The 21421-nt window shown below is 39.2% G+C and overlaps 1 protein-coding gene across 1 annotated transcript in view; it reads left to right on the top strand.

The window, feature by feature from the left end:
* Positions 1-21421, top strand: part of SHQ1 (SHQ1, H/ACA ribonucleoprotein assembly factor) — a 90152-nt gene that overhangs the window by 16473 nt on the left and 52258 nt on the right. The window contains 4 exon segments of the mRNA XM_028169109.2: positions 3783-3910; positions 14226-14380; positions 16426-16479; positions 18840-18963. Coding sequence (XP_028024910.2) covers positions 3783-3910; positions 14226-14380; positions 16426-16479; positions 18840-18963 — 461 coding nt within the window.

The following is a 21421-nucleotide window of genomic DNA, read 5'->3' on the forward strand; positions in this document are numbered from 1 at the left end:
TGAGAAGAGGATCATCTGCTTCCAAGGTGGCTCTTTATTCAAAACAGTAACCTTAGGAAAAAGCCCTGGGATAAACATGTCACTTATTCATCCCTTCACCTATGTACTTTTTTGTTCAACAAATATTTGTTTGAATGACTTCCGTGCCAGGCAGTGTTGCAGACAGCAAGGAGAGTGTGGTGAATACAAGGTAGCTGCCCTCATGCGGCTTACACTCTAGTGGGGAAGTGGATAGCATTTGGACTGTGATAAGTGCCATGAAGAAAAGCCAGGTTAAGGGTTTAGAGAGCGACTGGGCATCTCACTGACTCCTTTGTTTCAACATATTCAAAATCGAACTCATCATGTTACCTGTAAAGTCTTCCTGAATTTTCTAATTGGTGGAATGCCCTTTTTTTCAATCCCAGTCACCCAGGTTAGATACCTGGGGTTCATCTTTGACTTCATTCTTATCCCACCCTTTCAATCAGTCCTGAAATTGTACCGTTTATCTCCTTGCTCTGTCCTTCACTCCATCTCTTCCTGGCCCTTGTCTGTGTCTGGCTTGTTGCCGCTGTCCCCTAACGCCCAGCTGGCATCTCTCCTTCCAGCCTGCACTTCTGCAGATCCATCAACCATAAGACTACCAGCATGATGTCTTAGGTACTGAGAGTGAAAATCTGCTTAAACCCTTACTGGGTTCTCCTTTGCCTACAGCATAAGCTCCTAACTCCTTAGCATGTATAGAAAGTTCTCTGTGATCTGGACGCCACCTGCCTCTGTAGCATCTCTTTTGCCACCCCCTGCCCACGTTTCATACTATGGCGGTGACGAATGTTTGCATCTCCCCGCCTGTACTACACCGCTTCTCACACACTTTTTACTCCTGGTTTCCCTTTGCTGGCTATTTCCCCGCCCCATCCCGCTTTCCCTGAAAAACTTTGACTTACCCTTTAAGGCTGGGCTCAGTTGTCACCCCCGGCACCCTCCCTTCCAAGCTGGCGTAGGAGCTGCTCGTGTGTTATAGCTCATCTTGTTTTCACTGCATGGTTTTGTAACATGCTGGGTTTGTGTCTGTGGTTCCCGCTAAATTGTGGCGCCCCGAAGGGCGGGGGTGAGCCCTGCTGATCGTCGTCTGCCCGACCCCGCATGTAGAGGGCCCTCAGTGAATGCTCGTTGGATTAATGGCATTTAAAAAGTTGAAAACAATTTATTCGGGAAAGTAGAACATCAGTTGACTACAGATCTTGGGCATCATAAAGAATAAACCGTCCCAATTTAGATGAGGGACTGTATTAGTGAGATTTTACTCAAAACACTCTGAAATTTTTTTGTGGGGCAGGGCATGAAGGTGGCAGAGATACTGTTCTACAGAAGCAATTTTCCCCATTATTTTTCTCCTGGGGAGAAAACAGCGTCCTTTCAGATGGGCTCTTCTTCTTCTACCCTTGACTTAAATGTCCTTGGTATCCCAGCTTTCGACACCCTTTCCTCTCACTGTGCCACTTCTTTCTCCCTGGGCGTTCTGTCCTCTTCTTTGGCCTCAGTAACTGTCTGAATGCTCAGGACTCCTAGGTGTCTCGAGCATCAGATTTGCATGTCTGACCGCCTGTTGGACAGGCCTCTGTTTGTATGTCCTGCAAGGACACCTCAAACAGCCCATCCCAAAGCAGAAGCCATTCCCTCTCCAGTCGTGTCTGCTAACATCCCATGTTAGCAGAGGGCACTGCGGTCCACCGAACTGTCGAGGCCAGAGTCCTGGGCAGCAGCCTGATCCTGACAGGAAGTGATATTGAGAATTACTATTTCAAGATAATTGCTGTTCAGTTTTGTCCAATATGTGCCTTATGTCCTCAGTCATAAAAATGGAATGTTTGTATTGGTTAATAGCTTGGGTTTCAGACTGAGACTTCAGTGGATCCAAATTGTGGCCACACTTCTTATTGGTCCTTTGACCTTAACCATGATATACAATTTTTCCGACCCTCAGTTTCCACTCACGTAAAAACGGGAGTATTAATAGCACCCCTTCCTGTGGGGGTGGTGTGAGGATTCCCGGAAATAATCGACGAAGAGCACTTAGTGCAGTGCTTGGCACATCCAAAGAACGCGGTAAGTTATCTGTGATCTTTCTAATTTTAAAAATATTTCAGGGGCTTCCCTGGTGGCGCAGTGGTTGAGAATCCGCCTGCCAATGCAGGGGACACGGGTTTGAGCCCTGGTCTGGGCAGATCCCACATGCCGCGGAGCAACTAAGCCCGTGCGCCACAACTTCTGAGCCTGCGCTCTAGAGCCCGCGAGCCACAGCTACTGAGCCCACGTGCCGCAGCTACTGAAGCCCGCGTGCCTAGAGCCCGTGCTCCACAACAAGAGAAGCCACTGCAATGAGAAGCCCACGTACCGCAACAGAGTAGCCCCTGCTCGCCACAACTAGAGAAAGCCTGTGCGCAGCAATGAAGACCCAACGCAGCCAAAAATAAATAAAATAAATAAATTAAAAAAAATTTCAATATCTCAGTTGAAAGAAAAAATATTTAAGATCACAAAACTGTGAGCTAGGAAATCCAGTTTACGAAAACAGCCAGTGTCTTGAGGTTCTAATTACCTGAAATATAAATGAATTTTCCACCATGAGTTATACTTTTTGTCATTCTTTTCCCAAGAATATCAGTTTCCAACTTTGAGTGCAAGACCGTATAGTTTCTGAATAACTGTCCTCCAAGAGTATATTTTGAATGTAGCAGTTATTTTTCTAGTTAAAACTGAGAAAGTAAAGTGCGGGAAAATTAATTTTCTGTTCTCTACAAAGGTTGCTTTTATCTTTTGCAATAGTTTTAAATTAAGGAACTATTAAGATTAGCATAGCTAAATAAAATAGATTGCATCATGGAAGGAAACATGAGTGCACATGCTAAAAAATAAGGGGTGTGTGTGTGTGTGTGTGTGTGTGACATCTGTGGATATGTAGTATCCAAATCTTCTCATGTGTTTATTTATTTTTTGTTGGTAGAGTTAAAAGATGCTTTCCTTTAACTATAACCTTACAAAAATCTGTGATATTTGCAAACCTCACACAAGCCCTAGGCTTCAGTCCATTGTGTGTTCAGATTCACTTCATCCCACATGGCTGTGGTACAGGGCATGGGACTTCAGAAGGGGACTGGTCTTCTCTGTACTTTCTGTCTAGAGAGATCACAGATGTCAAATATCCCTTTAGTCCAGTGCTTACTTTTTATTTATGACCATTAGTAACCACAACGAAAGTAATAGCAGTGCTCAGTCTTTCCTTGAAATGTACTTTGAGTCTATATTTCTACTGCAGATGTGATAAGTTAAGGTAAAATTTTATTTTATTTTTTTTTTATTTTTTTTATTTTTTTAAAATGCTTTCTTTAAGAAATACAGTATAATCTTTTTTTTTTTTTTTTTAAAGAAATTCACGTTCTTTTATTTATTTATTTATTTATGACTGTGTTGAGTCTTCGTTTCTGTGCGAGGGCTTTCTCTAGTTGCGGCAAGTGGGGACCACTCTTCATCGCGGTGCGCAGGCCTCTCACCATCGCGGCCTCTCTTGTTGCGGAGCACAGGCTCCAGACGCGCAGGCTCAGTAATTGTGGCTCACGGGCCCAGTTGCTCCGCGGCATGCGGGATCTTCCCAGACCAGGGTTCGAACCCGTGTCCCCTGCATTGACAGGCAGATTCTCAACCACTGCGCCACCAGGGAAGCCCAAGGTAAAATTTTAAAAAGTGAACACCAGCCTAATTCTGTGTAACAAGCCCCTTCATATTTTTTTGTTTTCCAGAGCTGACTTTTTTGAAGATGAGGCAGTTAAACAGGTTTTGGAGTATAGTCCTTGGTGGATTGATCTGTATTCAAAAATGATGGCTTCTTTGGGAAAGAGTCAGGAACAAGAAAATCTTGCTGCGTTAGGTAAGAAACTCAAAATTAGGTCATTTGTTTACTGCCTTTCCTAAGCACACAATTATAATTGCCTCATAGAGTGAAGGTATTATTTTGATTTGCTAGTTTTGGAAATGGATCTTCATCCCAGACTGGGAAATGCCACTCAATAATTACATTTATTTGTCTTGGAAAATTCTTTTGGAATATGTTTTACTTTTGAATCATTGGGGTCTTTTAAAATTTTTTTAAATTTTTTATATTTTTATCAAATTTAGGGACACTAACACACAGGATATTTGTAGTTGTTGAGTAATCTGCTTGAGAGATCTGACTCTTCCTCTGTGGCAAGGGCGTTTGAGTATTAGAAACGGTGAGAAGAGACCCAGTTTTCAATCCCTTTGTCTGTTGAATGAATTTGGTAAGTTCTTCCTAGTTTTTTCACATGTGGTTTCATGTGGAAGCAGAACTAATTATCTTCCTTTCTGTACCTTCCAGAGAGCAGGTGAGCCAGTTTTTACCAGTGAAGGCTGAGCTGGGGGGTTTTATGAGCCACAGGAGACTGCTGTACCATATTTAATATTAAGCCAAATGTTATACACAGAGTCATTTCCTAGGTGGGCATTTTAGTAACACCTTCTCTAAGTGGGAGGTTGGTGTGTTCAGGCTGTAAATTAGAAGTAAAACGATTTCAAATAGGTCAAGAATAACAGGTCAGTGTTTCCTGTTACACTGATTAAGCTTTTAATTATATATTAAAAATACTACACCTAGACTTGTGGTGTGGTGGTATATAGAAATGCTGAATTTGTATATACAAATCAGTATTTGTATATACAAATCACTTTGTAGTATATACAAATGCTGAATTTTAACGTTGTATACTTGAAAATTATATAATAAAAAGTATATGTATTAAATTTTTAAAAGTCTATTCTATGCAGTATTTGAGAATGAACAATTTTACTACCCCCCCCAAAAATTTAGTGTTTAAATGAAAGGAATACACACACACACACACACACAAACACACACGCAAATACGTTAAATGGAATATAGAATTTCCCCACTCCAAATTCCTCTTCTTGAAAGTAATCACTATAAACAATTTGGGGTATTTTTAATGCATATCCTGACATCTAAATATTTGCTTTAAGAAATGTATACACATAGATTCATATACACTGTCTTCTCACTGCTTTCTCCAGTTTGTAGTGTATGTTTGTTGTACATCTTCCATCAGCACTTACAGTCCTACCTGAGGCTTTTAATGCCTGCCTAGTGTTCTGTTGTATATTTGTGTCATGATTAGTGGCCATGTGGTCTGTTTACCACTGGTGGGCATTCGGGTTGTTTACAGGGTTCTGCAGTGGTCTTCTTTGACCACTCATTCTGAAGTAGCTGTTGCAGCACAATATTTTGATCCTCTGCATAGCAATGCAATAGCCTGCTATTTGCTCTATTTCTAGAGCCTAGAAAGAACCTGTTATGTAACAGGTACTCAATAAATATTTGTAGAATAAATAAATATTGCAGTAAATATTTTTGTAGTTAGGTTTCATTAGAGTTTAGGTGATCTCTACCAGGTTGAAAAATTGCCACTGTAATTTTTTGGAATGGACTCTATATTGCACAACGGAAACTCATTTATAAATAATGACTCTTGTTTACATTGTTTTCGACAAATCCTTGGTTTTATATTTGATTTGAGTTTAATAATCTTTCAGAGACCTCCCATATCATGTAGGCAAATTTTCAGGTACAAGATTGTTAACACAATTTAGATAGTTAACTGTATATGCCGTGTGGATCTGCTCAGAAAGTTTGCTCAAACTTAAATCATCAGTGCTCTCTAGTGAATCATTTTCCCCAGTTTGGGTTCAGTATTTTACTGAAATGGTCTGGGGAGGAATTGGTGGTTGTGTAGTTAAGTTTTCTGTCCACAAGGGTGCGCTAGTTGCCCTAAAAATCAAGAGACGGGCATTACCTTTGATTTAACTTTTAACTTGCTCTGCTTTGATCAGTTGCAGCTTGTCCTAGGTCCTGTTTTCTGTGTCAGCCGTGCTTTGAGTTAGTTCTCTATGTGTAATTTTAACAGAAGGTTAAGCCAGTCGATGCCTTTAACCATTGGCCTTCCTGACCCTTTATCTGACCTGTGGCATATGTCCAGACTGGTGCTTCAGGCACACTCATATTCTGCTAGCTATTACGGTGATTCATTCTAAGAATCCCCTTTAAGAACAGCAAGGGCATGTGATAAAGGTAGAACAACTTGCATTCTGTGTTGTACAGAAAGTACCTCTTGTAAATGTGCCAAGTATCAGGTTATGCATAGAAGGTAAATATGGGTTTCTGGGTTTAATGCCTTGCTCCTCCACAGGCTGGCTGTGTGACTTTGCAGCTTCTCTGGGTTGCTGTGGAAATCCTGTACCTACCTCATAGAGTTGTCATGAGGATTGAACTAGACAATGTACTTAAAATCCTTAGCATACTGTAAGTGTTGGAAATTGTCATCATAGAGTAAATCAGTGGCAGGAGAGCCAGGAATTGACTGGCTTCCTTTTGAAATCATAATTTTTATACATTTACACAGCTTTAAGGGGAACTTCATTAACATGATTCCTCTTTCAGTTTCTTTTTCTTGTTCAAATATTTGAGACACCCAGAATTGGAGGCATGAATTGAAGTGTGTCGAACCAGGCTCAAATAGGAGAAAAAAGAAATAAACCAAAAAATAAACCTTAAAGTTCTCAGCTCACTCAAGCAGCGTGATGCTGCTGTAGTTTTTCCCTCCGTCCTCTTCCTCTTTTTTCTTCTTTGCCTCCCAGGCCTTCCTCTCTGTCACTGCAGTGGCACGTTGCCAGGCATATATAATGGTGCAGGTGAGGGGTGCACCTTTGATTCCTCCTCATAAAATATTAAGCTGGATTGTCTTGATTTCCAGATAAGCCTTAGGTGGTGAACTTTGCCCCCCGTCTTTGCCTTGCCAAAGACAAGGTTATGGCTCTTGTCATTTTCATCGTCGCCCTGAGTTACAACACGGAGACTTTCATTGCCATCTTCAATTTTGTAATGATCCGGATCTTCCTCCCCAAAGGCTTGTAAATGGAAGTGTTAAATGCTGTACTCCCACTGAGCTCTGGTTTCACGAGGATGGACTTCCCGCATTTCCCGTGTTGTCTCTCAGTGGTTAATCTCAGCCCAAGAATCTTGGCACACGATTGCTTGTTATGACACCACATAACATTTATAGTCAGTGAGCTTCCTACCAGGGACATCCTGTTTGGCACCGGTGTTTGCAGAGCTGTCAGCATCAGCCCTGAAAGCTGCAGCCCTGTGGAGCTGCCCATGTGGGCCAAGGGTTTGAATGCAGCACATTTTCTTCTGATTCCCTTGATCTGTTTCCAGAAAGTGGACAATGGAATGCATTTGCATTCCTCTGAGAGGAGCCAGCTCATGGATGATTTAATTGTTGACCCATGGAAGACAGGGATGTTTGGGAGGGGAATTAGGCAGAAGAGAAGACTTAAAAGTAACAAAACGAGGTGATGTTCGAAGTGGAGTGACAAGGTCACTTTCCACTTTGATGGGAGCCCCTGGGTAGTCCTCAAATGTTTCGATGGGGCTTTTCATGTTGGGAGTTGGTCCTGGGCCCTTTGCTTCAGTGTTAGGGCACCAGTTTCTTCCCCAAATGAACTGAGCTTTAAGCTGGCTTTTGTTTGACTGTAGATTATGTATAGAGGTATAATTAACCGAAATGTTGTGAACTATCAATATATAGCAAAGTTGCTTTGTCGTGTAGCTAAGTCACACGAGTGCTTGACAAATGTTACTTGTGGTGGCAGTCATCCAAGTATTGCTGGCACCGTGTCTGTAGTTATTTCTAGCGTTGCTGCTTGGTTAGACCTGACTGTGTGCAAACCTCCCCAAGATCCCCTTTGGGTGATATTATTTACAGCTCTAATAAAAAAGGCCTGGGGGAGCTCAGACTTTCGGTTTCTCTAGTGATTTCCCAGGCTGTTGTTATTGTTATTTATGATCTCTGGTTTCTTTGAATTTCAGAATTTAAATACTTCTGTGTATTATTAATGAAGTACTTAGGCCAAAATGGGACTCAAAACCACTCAGAAAAAGGTGGTGGTGTTTTATTTTTTTTAATTTTAAAATTTTATTTTATTTATATATATATATATATATATTTTAATTTTACTTATTGTTTTTGGCTGCGTTGAGTCTTCGTTGCTGCACGCAGGCTTTCTCTAGTTGCGGCGAGCGGGGGCTACTCTTTGTTGTGGTGTGCAGGCTTCTCATTGCAGTGGCTTCTCTTGTTGTGGAGCCCAGGCTCTAGGCGTGTGGGCTTAGTTGCTCCGCGGCATGTGGGACCTTCCCGGACCAGGGATTGAACCCGTGTCCCCTACATTGGCAGGCGGATTCTTAACCACTGCACCACCAGGGAAGTCCCAGTGGTGGTGTTTTAAAGGAAAGTTAGGGGCGCCCAGCATTCAAGAATTCAGAAGAGTACATTCAAGTCGGCCTTCCTTGTGTGTACGGTTGTGGGAAGTGACCTGTGAGATGTGGAAGCACTTACCTGTGGGTCATGTAACATCAGAACCCACAGTTCCCAGGTCATCCTTTTACAAATCATTGAACAGGTGTGATGACCAAAGAGTAAGGAGTAAACATGTGGATGAGTTGATGTGTCGTTCAGCGGTTCTGGGCACGCTTACCGTGTGATTCAGACTTCCATGGAAGCAGAAGTCTTTATTAACCAACTAGGATCTAAAGGCTTTTTCTCTAGTGAGATACTATGGTCACGGACACCTGGCACTTTCCTATTAGCTAAACTAATGAACGTCTCCAAAACTGTACCTAAGGGAATACCGTCTCAGCCCTTCTAGGGGTCTTCAAATACTTTGTGAAATAATACGTTCTTCATGTAGTGAAGAAATGTTCCTTCTTACAGTTTCCTTACATCAGACCACTTTAAGTGAACCGAGAGCTTCTCTTTAAATTGAGAAATCTTCATATGAGCCCCGTAATGGGACACTCAACACCCAGTTGATCTGTCACATGAATTTCTTTTTTGAATGTCAATCTTTAAAGAATGCTTCACTTGACACTCGCCTGCATTAAGTTTAAAAATGTACACATTTCTTTATATTGCTGGCCAGCAAATTAAATAAATACATTCTCATAGTTATTTGTTGTTTATGTAAGCAATGCTTGTAGAAATACATTTAAAACTTTTTTTTAAACATAAGGTTTTTAACATGGTTGAAAAAAATACATATTTTATGTCAAAACCTTGTTGGTTTTTTTTTTTTTTGGCACTAAGTGTATTTTAGTGAGTAAAGGAATATTGTTTCTCATAATTTCTAGTAAGTGTATTTCAGATTTTTTTCCCCCAGAGGACAGGCTGCTAAAAAGTGCTGGAAGGGAACCTTACAGCAAAAAGAAGCCATGTTAAACTTAAGGCTCCTAAGAGAGTACAAAAGTGAGTTTGGAAAATGATAGGTGAAAAGGGACCATTATGTGGGAGTAATCAATCATATTCTTTTCCTTCTGGCTTTTGCCCAGTTGTGATGAACAGAAGGGCAATCTTTTGTTGAGCAGAGACAGAAAGGGACTGGGACTTGACTAGGTATCAAGAGAGTGCTTTGGGAATATTAAAAAAGGCAGTTTAATAATTTTGGGTCTCTGAGAAGGTGTCAGAGACACGTGTCTTTTTTTAACCCTTCTAAAAAGAGGCTTCCTGAGTTAGAGCTGGGCTCATGCCCACTTGGCTAGCGGCCGAGTTTCCTTTCCTTCCTTGCGCCTGGGTGTGGTCATGAGACTGAGTCTTCAAGGATGGGAAGTGAGGGGCCGTGCTTGCTGTGTGCACTTTCCGGATCAAGTCTTTAGAAAGAAGGTGTTTGTCCTCCTCTTCTGCTTTCCCATTGGCTGGAAAATTTTAAAACCTGGAACAGCATCTTGGACCATAAATGGAAGTCATATGGTGGAGACTCTGGTGCCCACCCATCCTGGGTCATTCACTCCGATTAGTAGCATGAGAGAAAAACTTCTGTCTTACTGAAACCACCGTATTTTGGGTCTGTCTAATACAGCAGTTTAGCCTGTCCTGACCTGCATGTAATGGACAGTTCTAAAACCTGGAGAAAAAGGCTTCAGAGTTCTTTTGGCAGTGCTCTGATATGCACTGGTACTAGAAGCCGAATGCTCCTCATGACTGGGTTGAGCAGCTTTTCAAATGAATTTGAAAGTGGTTGTCTGATAGGACATGGAAGGAAAATTAAGGATTACTTTGCTAGGGAAGAGATCGATAACGCTCTGATCTAGTGGTGACAATATATCTAGATGCTTAAGTTTCTTTAAAAATTGTTGTAAGAAAGTAGTAGGCTGTATTTTACTCATACTAACTAGGAACTCAGCCCATCTATGTGATTAGCTGTTACTCTCTCTGTAAATCTTGCTCTAAGACAAGACGTATTTTACTTTCTACGTATAATAATGAGGAACTGATAATGCTCATGTTTTGTTAACTTGAGAAGATATATATTTTATGATAACTTACCTAAATTGTAGACATTAAAGGCAACTTGGAAGGAACTACAGTCTTAGACTTGCTTGCCTTCCCAATATAGACATAAAGGTGTTTTTTTTAATCATTAGCATTTATTAAATATCTTAGTTTTTTGGTCTGGGTAGCCAACATTTGGTAAGGTGACTGATACATAAAAAGAAATAGCTTCTCACTCTTCTATCAGTAATTTATTGGGAATGGGGAAAAATATTATATTTGCAGGTGACAAAACCCGAAAGTGCTTGGAAGTAGTTTTTAGCAAGAAAAGCAGCAGATTTATTTGATAAAATCGGTGGTTCAATACCGTGGAAAAGATGGATTACTGAACAGACTGTGCTGGCACAGTTAACTCGTCATCTGAAATTAACGAAAACCTTAAAACTTGAAAAAATAACTTTCAGATGGATTAAAGACTTAAATTTTCTTTTATTTTATTGATTTATTTTTAATAGATCTTTATTGGAGCATAATTGCTTCACAATACTGTGTTAGTTTCTGTTGTACACCAAAGTGAATCAGCCGTATGCATACATATGTCCCCATATCCCCTCCCTCTTGAGCCTCCCTCCCATCCTCCCTATCCCACTCCTCTAGGTCATCCTAAGCACCGAGCTGATCTCCCTGTGCTGTGCTGCTGCTTCCCGCTAGCTAACTATTTTACATTCGGTAGTGTATATATGTCGATGCTACTCTCACTTCGCCCCAGCTTCCCCCTCCTACCCTGTGTCCTCAAGTCCATTCTGTATGTCTACGTCTTTGTTCCTGCCCTGCAACTAGGTTCATCAGTACCATTTTTTTTTTTTTTTTAGATTCCATATGTATGCATTAGCATACGGTATTTGTTTTTCTCTTTCTGACTTACTTCACTCTGTATGACAGACTCTAGGTCCATCCACCTCACTACAAATAACTCAGTTTTGTTTTAAAGACTTAAATTTAAAAGAGAAAACAAGTGAATCTTAAAAGCTGAGAGATTCCATGTACAATTCAGGGATTGGGGAAACCTTATCAAAGGCTATAAATTCATAGTCTGGTGAAAAAAAAGATAGATATACTGGACTACACACAAACATAAATAATTCAATGGCAGAAGATCCCCTAAACAAAGTCAGTAGAGATACCGTAGATTTGGAGAGATGACTGGGGTTCATATCCATAATAGACGACTTCTTAAATATTTGACAAGCCATCCAGAAAAAACTGGGCAAGACATTTCTCATGGGTAATTTACAAGAGAGCAAATCCAAATTGCCAACAAACCTATGAAATAATGTTCAAAGTTTAGCAGTTAGAGAAATACTAACTGAAGTAACAATGGTATGTCACTGTATTAGTTTCCTCTTGCTGCATGACACATTACCACAAATCAGAAACACAGTTCTAATTTGACTCAGTTTCCACGTGTCAGGAGTCAGGCATGGCTTAGCTGGGTCCTCTGCTCAGGGTCTTGGAAGGATATAAACAACTGTTGCCATCTTTTCATTTTCTTTTTTTCAAAAATAGGTGTTGGCAACCATGATCCTTTTTGGAGTTCAGGGTCCTTTTCCAGGCTCACATGATGGTGGGCAGAATTTGATTCCTGCGGCTGTAGAACTGAGGGCCCCCATGTTCTTGCCGGCTTTCAGCCGGGGTCACTCTCAGATCTTAGAGGAACCCACAGCTCCCTGCCATGTGGCCCCCTCACAACATGGCATCTTAGTTCTTTAAAATCAGCAGGCGAGTCTCTGGCTCCAGTCTGCTGATAATGTAGCATAATCATAGTAATTATAACACCGTTGGCATATTTTTTTAAATAGAAGCAAGTTGCAGGTCCTGCCCACACTCAAATGATGTGACTCATTGGGGGTCATTTTAGAATTTTTCTTACCACAGTCACTTCACATCCATTAAACTGGAAATGATTTTGATTTTTTTTATTTCTTTTGATTTTTATTTATTTGGCTGCATCAGGTCTTAGTTGTGGCATGCAGGATCTTCATTGAGGCATGTGGGATCTTTTGTTGTGGCGCGTGGTCTCTTCGTTGCAGCACATGGACTTCTCTCTAGCTGTGGCGCGTGGGCTCCAGAGCACATGGGCTCGGTAGTTTGCAGCACGCAGGCTCTCTGGTTGAGGCGTGCGAGCTCAGTAGTTGTGGCCCGCGAGCTTAGTTGCCCCGCGGCATGTGGGATCTTAGTTCCCCGACCAGGGATTGAACCCGCGTCCCCTGCATTGGAAGGCGGATTCTTTTTTTTTTTTTTAAATTAATTAATTAATTTATTTATTATTATTTTTTTTAATGCTATTCTTGTCTGCTTACATTCTTTTTATGTATGTATGTATGTATGTAAGTATGGCTTTGTTGGGTCTTCGTTTCTGTGCAAGGGCTTTCTCTAGTTGTGGCAAGTGGGGGCCACTCTTCATCGCGGTGCGCGGGCCTCTCACTATCGCGGCCTCTCATTGCCGAGCACAGGCTCCAGACGCGCAGGCTCAGTAATTGTGGCTCACGGGCCGAGTCGCTCCGCGGCATGTGGGATCCTCCCAGACCAGGGCTTGAACCCGCGTCCCCTGCACCGGCAGGCAGACTCTCAACCACTGCGCCACCAGGGAAGCCCTGGAAGGAGGGTTCTTAACCACCGGACCACCAGGGAAGTTCCCTGGAAATGATTTTTAAAAAAGCATTTATTGCTGGGAGCGGGCAAGAGATATGTGTAGGGAAGGGAACTTCTATCCATGACTATTAGAAAGGAGAGTTGTAGCCCTTAAGTAAAGTATCTCTTAAAAACAGATAAACTTTTTGACCCAGTAAATCTACTCTTGGGATTATGTTTTATGGAAATAAAGCCTCCAGTATCCAGGGACATATGATATAACATTTATTGCAGCATTATTAGCAGTGGCATAAAGCTGGGAGCAGAGTGAATGCCCATCAGTAGGGGGAGTGGTTGGATAGAGCATGCTACACCATGGAGTATTCTACTCCTTTACAAAATTAGCTAAGTACCAAGTGACTTGGGGGGATTTCCTAGAGGTATTGTTGAGTGAGATAGGCTAGATGGAAAAAAAAAAATCGAATTCTCTGGGTGGGGGGGAAGGTATCAACTCGCTTGTATACACATTTGTGTGTCTGGTTGTAAAGAAAAATAGGAAGTGATATATACTAGATTTTTTTAACATGGGAGAGGCGGTTGATAAGGATGGAAAGAGAGTGCCAAGCAAAGGGAGAAGAGGAAACTTCCTCTTCCCACAAGTCTGATATGTGTGGTTTGGTCACATTTGCATGTTTATGTAAAACTTTGTTTCTCTGTGTAAATAATATTAAAAAAATACTATGCCCTTAAAATTGACTAATATGTGGGCATATTTCTGTTTCTTTGTATAGAACTTTCACAGTAGATAATGAATATTTACAGAGTGTTTCATTTAGCTATTATATGTTTTCTGTTGTCAAAATGTAATTATCTGAAAGTCAATAACTCTGTCATTTAGATGCCTTGAGTAGAGAACAGTGTAGCGGGAAAAGATCAGTGGCTGGGGGTGTGGGTCCGGAAATAAGGAATAGATATTGTTTAGACATTTTTTTCTTTTTTTTAGCCCTACTAGGATTTAAGCAAATACATAGCTCTTAATAAAACTGTGACATCTAGTTAAAAAGTTGTTTCTATGTCCAGAGTTAAATAACTTTTTATTTCAGCTTCTGTAATCCAAGTTATAATTTTGACGAATCTTGTGCAGTGGGGGTTTTACAGCACGTAATGGAGCTAATTTTTAAATGCATTTTATTCTAGTGTCTTTTTCTGAAGAAGAGAAATATCAGCTGCGAAAATTTGTCAATAAATCTTACCTGCTGGACAAGAGAGCCTGTCGTCAAGTGTACTACAGTTTGATTGATATCCTTCTGGCATATTGCTATGAAATTCGTGTCACCGAAGGAGAGAAGAATGTAAGTGCACGTGTGTCTGTGCGGGTTGCCATAGACTGTTGTATGGAGTAAACTGTATTAATGTCATGAGTGAGACCAGTCGTGATTAGTTACTTAGTGACGCTCTGGGCGGAGGTGCACAGGTGTGTTGGTGATGGGTACCAATAATGTTTTTATTTGGTCTTTTTTTCTTCTCTCTTGGCTTCAGTCTCTGCCAAATAGCAGAGTATGGAAGTAAAGCTGAGGGTAGAGAAAAGGGATATCCTGAGCTCTCATCTCTTTTAGGAGATGAACTGACCAAATGAGAGGGCTGTTGCTACATGACACTTGACATTGGCAAGGGGTAAACTTTACTATACCCATTTCTAGTCTTTCTCCGAGCTGTCCGTTAATAGACGTAAGGTATAGTATTTTATAAAGAAAGGAATGTGAGCATTTATCTGCAGGTGTTCCTCAGTTTAAATAGTGTGTGTACTTCTGACAAATTGTATGTAAATCAGATTTTTAAAACCTGGATTGTATCTTTTTGGTATTCGGTGAAATCCTATTATAAAAGTAAATCCTTTTGTAAAGTATGTTATTTCTTAAATGATCTTTTTTAAAAAATATAGACTGTATTGTATCTCTTCTTAAACCACACTTGATTTTGTAAATGAAGAGCTAAACTTCTTTCTCACCTATGTCACTGATTGCATACATTTAAAACAAGGCTGGAAAACAAAACAAAACAAAACAAAAAAAACTTTCCAGTTAATATGTCCCTGCATCTGTTTATAGTAGTCTTTGCTCAAGGGATTATTTTTGAGCTGTGCATATGCTTCCCTGTTTTTCATTTATTTATTAAACAATTTTTTTTAATTGGAGTAAAAGTTGATTTACAGTATTTCAGGTTTACAGCATAGTGATTCAGTATTTTTATACATTTTACTCCATTTAAAGTTATAAAATATTGGCTATATTTCCCTGTGCTGTACACTATCTTTTTGTATTTATTTTATACATAGTAGTTTGTACCTGTTAATCTCCTACCCCATCATGCCCCTCCCCCTCCCTCTTTTTAAATTACACAAATAATTCATATCATTGTGAAGAAAAATACACACAGGAAGAAAACAGTTAAAATTTCCTGTCATCTCAGCCATCGGAGGTAGCCACACTTACGAGGTGGTATTTCTCTCCTAGGCTTCTTTCGTTGTGTACGTGTATTTACATTGGGTTATAATGTATATACTATTATTTAACCTGCTTTTCTCACTCACCATCATAGCATGAGCATAGTGTTAGGATAAGGATTTGATATGGGCCAAACTTTTTGCTGCTGGGATTCTGAAATTTCAAAGGTGACTTTTGAGATTTGCATTTGTCTCCAAAATGAATATTAATGAGTGTAACAAAGGCATACTCTAACTGAAAATGGGTTTTGTTTCCGCTCATCTTTTTAGAATACGATAATCAGCGAAAATGTTTTCGTTGACAAAAAAGTGCTTCATACTGCTTGAGAAGATGAGTGAGAGTGTTTAGTTATACTCGATATAACTTCGCATTTTTGATTTGATTCTTGGATTCACGTATTTGAAATCATTAAGTCTTGCAACTTCAGGATCTTCTCTAGAATGCACTTATTCTCACAGGCCTTCTCTGAAAGGCCAAATTCTTGAGCAGCTTTCTAAGTGCCAGAAAGAGCACTTCAACATTATCTTTGAGTCTTTTGGTAGATTACTTATAGAATATTTGGGAGGCAGGTAACCTAGTTGAGAAGGACAGAAATTGAGCATGCACTGCTTTGCTTTAGTTTCAAAGTCCTTGCTTATGTGCTCTTGTGTTCTGGTACTCTTATCAGTGCAACAGCTTTACTTTATAAATTTCCAAGGAAAGTAGGCAGAAACTTTCCTTTGATCTCCTTGACATCAGTAAAGCCATTATTTTCCTGCAGTCATAGATGCTTCTTAGGTTTTACATATGTCAATACTATTTACATACTAGTTGAATAAGTGGATATATTTGCTTTAGTTTTGAATGACTTTACCTCTAATGTGACACTATCCTTTTCTTCAAAACAAATAAAGGTTGAATCCGCATGGAATATCAGAAAACTGAGTCCAACACTCTGCTGGTTTGAGGTATGATTGTCAGTTGCAGTTGTTTAGATTTTGTTTGTTCAGAGTTATTTTTTTGTTGTTATTAGCTCATTTGGGGGTAATTCAAGCAATTCCTTGACTTTTTAAAAGTGGTAGCTTTATTGTACGAAGTTTTTTTCCATCTTTTTAGTAAAACTGATTTTATTTGTTACTTTTACTCCAATCATAGTACACTAATAAGGCCAGGTGTAGGGTATCTTGGAAGTTTGGAGAAGGAATGGGTATACTGTCCGTTGCGGGAAGATGTTGGGTTGAGTTTGAGGCGTGTATGTAAGTCGGCATATACTGGGGCTCAGAGCTCAAAGATGGGCAGAAAACCTAGGTGATACTACTATTAAATGTCACTTACCATGAGGGGCTGTGCTAATAAGCCTTTTATGTATATTACTTCACCTATTCCCTTCTGTTGAAGTCTGTGAGATAGAATTATTGGTATTTTACAGATGAAGAAACTTAGATCATATAGCTTAAATAACTTATCCTAGGTCCTACAGTTAGTATGTTTAGATCTGATAACTCTTATAGTATAGTAATAATTGCTTTTATATCTATTTTGTAGAAAATAGTTGTGTAGGGCTCACCAAATATAGCAAAGAATGGTATCTTTAAACTTAGTAGTTTTGGGACTTCCCTGGTGGTTCAGTGGGGAAGACTCCGTGCTCCCAATGCAGGGGACCCGAGTTCAATCCCTGGTCGGGGAACTAGATCCTGCATGCATGCCACAACTAAGAGTTCGCATGCCGCAACTAAGAGTGCATGCCGCAACTAAGACCCGGTGCAGCCAAAATAAATAAATAAATATTTAAAAAAATAAATTTACTAGTTTGAAACACACTGTTGTCCATCAGATCAGAAGCTTTAAAACAGTGTTTATTTAAACAGTTGATCATTGCATCGTCTATTAAGGCAACTAGTTTTGTTTCTGTTTTTTTTCCAGTTTGGATCCTAGACATTGTACATTTTAAGTTGGAAAATCAAAGTTGTTTCATGGCATCACTTTATTCAAATAATAGATAACATGTAAACAGGAACTGAAACACTTAACTTTAGCAAAGAATCTTGCTATTCGTGAATGTCCATGAACCAACAGCTTGACCAGTGTCCTCTGCTGGGAGCTTGATGGAGAGTCAGAATCCCATTCCAGACCCTCTGAGTTAGAATCTTTAGCAAGATCTCCAGGAGTTCATATGCATATTTAAGATGGAGAAGTGCTGTTCTCCAGACTTCCCTTGAGTTCTACATATTTCCATAATCAGCATATAATGGAGAAACTGGCTTTTGTAATAATTGCATTGATTATTCCAATATTGAAAACAAAGTAGTTGGTGACTAGATAATTTCATAGTCTAGTTATAAAAGTCTGCATGAAGAGATTCACCTATTTATGATTTTATTTTGACATTTTTATTGTTTTTGAGATAACTTAGAATTGCCAGACATGTAACTAGCTCTGTCAAACTTTCATAAGTGTTTAGTTTTTTGCCAGAAGTTTTTAGAAATTCATCATTCCTTTTTAGATATAAAGTATCCTCTGTTGGGTACTCAGTATTCATAATCAGATCACTCATTTGTTAAGGATGAATATACATGGAAATGATGTATACTCCCTTACTTTTAATTTTTTAATTTTTATATGTGGGTTACATTTTTAATACATTTTAAATCAAAACCCAATTAAAAAACAATTTTGTAGAAAATTGCCTTTGTTTAATGTTTCTGATAAGTTTTGCATTGTTAATGGTATCATTACCATTAACCAGTACCATCCAGGATAAAGTCTTTTTTCCAGAAATGAGTAGTTTTCTCTTTGAAAAGTGAAAGCAAATTACTGAAGTAAATACCATGTAGTACTCATGCCCAAAGCAAAAAACCCCAAAAAACAAAAAATCAAAAGAGGGGGAAGGGGGAACTGAGAACACACTTCACTAAAGGGTTCTATATTTTTCATCTGCATTATCTCGAATGGTCCTAAAAGACGAAAACATGAAACATATATCATTTAGAAATGTCTTTTATGTGCATCTGTATTTTGTTAGTGCCATGTGTTTTACATTCATATTGGTAATTCTTAAAAGACTTTTTAAAACTTTCCTGCTACGTATGTGATTTCTAAGGAGCATTTGTGATACGTTGATAAAGTATGAGAAATTACAAAGACTGAGATAAAAATTTTATTGTAAGGTTCACAGAAAGAGTCTCACTTCACGGCTTTGTATTTGTCTTCCACTTGGCTTCATGTTGATCCAAACTTAGTTTTTAATTGAGAATAGTTTTACATTTCATTGTGTGCTTTTGTTTTGTGTAATATGGAAACGATTACTCATTTAAATGATACTTCACAGACTTGGACTAATGTTCATGAAATCCTGGTGTCTTTTGGAAGAAGAGTTTTGTGCTATCCACTTTACCGCCATTTCAAGCTGGTGATGCAAGCCTACAGAGACACTATAAAGATGTTGCAACTAGGTAAGATGTTATTATGCTTGCAAATTTGAGAGTGAAAAGTTAAACACTTTTAGTCTGTGAGGATATAATCATGATTTTTGCTTTTTTTTTTTTCCCATACAAAAAGAAGTAATGAAAATCATCCGATCCAACCACTTTTACCTCCCAGGTTTTATATAAAGTAATAGTCCCTCCATATAGGTGTATAATCACACAGAGAAGTATGGTACTCTTTTCAGAGAGGAGTGGGGAGGGTAAATAGAGACAGTTTTCCAAACCATCTTGTGTTATAGTAGATTGTAACGTGCAGTATTTCTGTGGCATTCAGGTGCCTGTAATTTTCTAGGCATTATTCTAGTATTGTGAGTATAATAATAAATAAGTTCCCTGCTCCTATGAAGTTTACGGTTTTGCCAGGGTGACAGATGGTAAGTAAGTAAGCAATTCCAACATTGAGTGAAAAGATCTCTGCTGGGGGAAAGACAGTGATCATAGGAGGGGGCGTGGAACCTGGACTTGGGAGATCAGGAAAGGCTTTGCAAAGAAAGCACAGCTACTCTGAGGACTTTTGACTATTGCTATATCAAACCCGAAAAGACGAATATTTGCTATTTTTAAGGATCTGGCAAATTCTAAGCTCTGAAACAAATTCCAAAGTGCCTATAACAGCATCATTGGATTAAGTATATAGTTTCCAAGGTAATGACTTTGAAGGGGCAACATCCATTTGTATGTCTTAATTCTGGCACATTTATTCAAAAGTCACTTGCTGTACTTTATGGTCATTTCTTATATTTTTCCTCCGGGAGTCTTATCATTTCTTTGTCCTTAGATAAAAATGCTTCTGGGGGTTTAGTTTTCAGACTTGAGGATAAGAAGGAGAAAGAAAGGAAGAAGTTCTTTCCTTTATATCTAGGTGACTTCATTGGCTTAACGGGAAGAATCACATCTCTTATGTTTTGTCCCTCCTAGAGGTTTATCTAGGTTTTTCTTTGACTTCTGTGTAACCTACAGTCCTCTTGCTCTGGGGGAAGAAGTCATGTTTGAAGTAGATTCTTTCAAAGTAGATAATAATTGTAAAAGTGAATCATAGTTAAATGAAAGATACTTTTTTATTCATCCTGTTGGTTCAGACTGGCCATATTTTATTTTAAAGGACTGTTGATTATAGGACAGCAGAACTGCTACCTTTGAGGAATCTGTCTTCTTTAACAGTGGGAAACAAACTGCTTTTTTTTTTTTTTTTTTGCGTGTTCTTTCTTCTTGCCTTCTGTCCAAGATATTTTTTGAACTGCAAAAATTACCTTGAAAAATTAATCTACTGTAAATGACTGATTGTTGAACTTGAGTTACATCACAATTAATTTCTTGTTTAAGTCATGCTAGATTATCCACGCATTATTCATAGAGTTAAACAGTGAGAATGCAGTTGGTGATTATCGTGTTATATCGTGGCTTCGAGATGAAAAACTGGCAAAACCCCCCATGTACATGTGTGTGCACACACACGCGTGCACACACACCCTCTTACTTGTTACTTTTCATTCTGGGAAATAATCTAGTTCTCTGGATTTTTATTTGAAAAGTAAGCAGTTCTGTGATTCATAACCAAAAGTAAATTTGATTGCCTTGACTTAGACTGTAGTCAATTACTCACAGTTTTAGTAGGTCGGAATTGAAAATTTAGACTTAACTTTCCATCATTATCTATCTCACAAAAAATAGGCTTATCAGCTGTGTTGTAATAGCAACAGAAAACCTGAGGTAGCACGCTGAAAATGAATACCAACCCTCTATAAATCACGCACAGTATGTTCTGTGGCTAATTTAGGTTGTGGCTCGTTAGTGCTGAAACAGAGAGCTGGATTGTCTAGAGTTCACACCATAAGCTAAAGGGATGACAAGTTCTGGATGAGAATTGAAACCTTTGTTCATACAGGTGGGTGACACTGGGATGCCTTTAATGCCATGGAAGAGTCTCAGTTGTTTAGACACCTTACAATTTAAGTGCAGGTAGCTCTGGTTTGGCATTTAATGTTTTCCAAGAATGAGTTCATGCCTACTTATAATTCAAAAGAGTGATCACACTTTTATTATAAAGGTCAGTATAGTGCTTCCATAGTTGAAAGTAATAAATAAGTCTTGCCCCAGAAGAAATACCAATCTTAAGTGAAACACGCTTCCAGAACCAATGAAGGAAGGCTGGTGTCAGAATCTACAGAAGATTGACTAAGAGCTAAGTTTTTAAACAGCCATGCATTTGTTTTACCTGACTTCACAGAGGCCTTTACAAAGATTCTTTACTGGGTCTTTGGCTATTTTCAATTTTACATTCTCTGCTGTACCTTCCCCATCCCGGAAGACTGTACATTTATCTCTCACTGTTACTGTATGTCTCGCTCAACTTCCTGCAAGGCCAGAAAACCTACTTTGTCCCTGTGAGTGTTATTTTAGTGCTTAACATAGGGCCTTGCATGTG

The sequence above is a fragment of the Balaenoptera acutorostrata genome, chromosome 10 (assembly GCF_949987535.1).
Source record: "Balaenoptera acutorostrata chromosome 10, mBalAcu1.1, whole genome shotgun sequence".
NCBI classification, from domain to species: Eukaryota; Metazoa; Chordata; class Mammalia; order Artiodactyla; family Balaenopteridae; genus Balaenoptera; species Balaenoptera acutorostrata.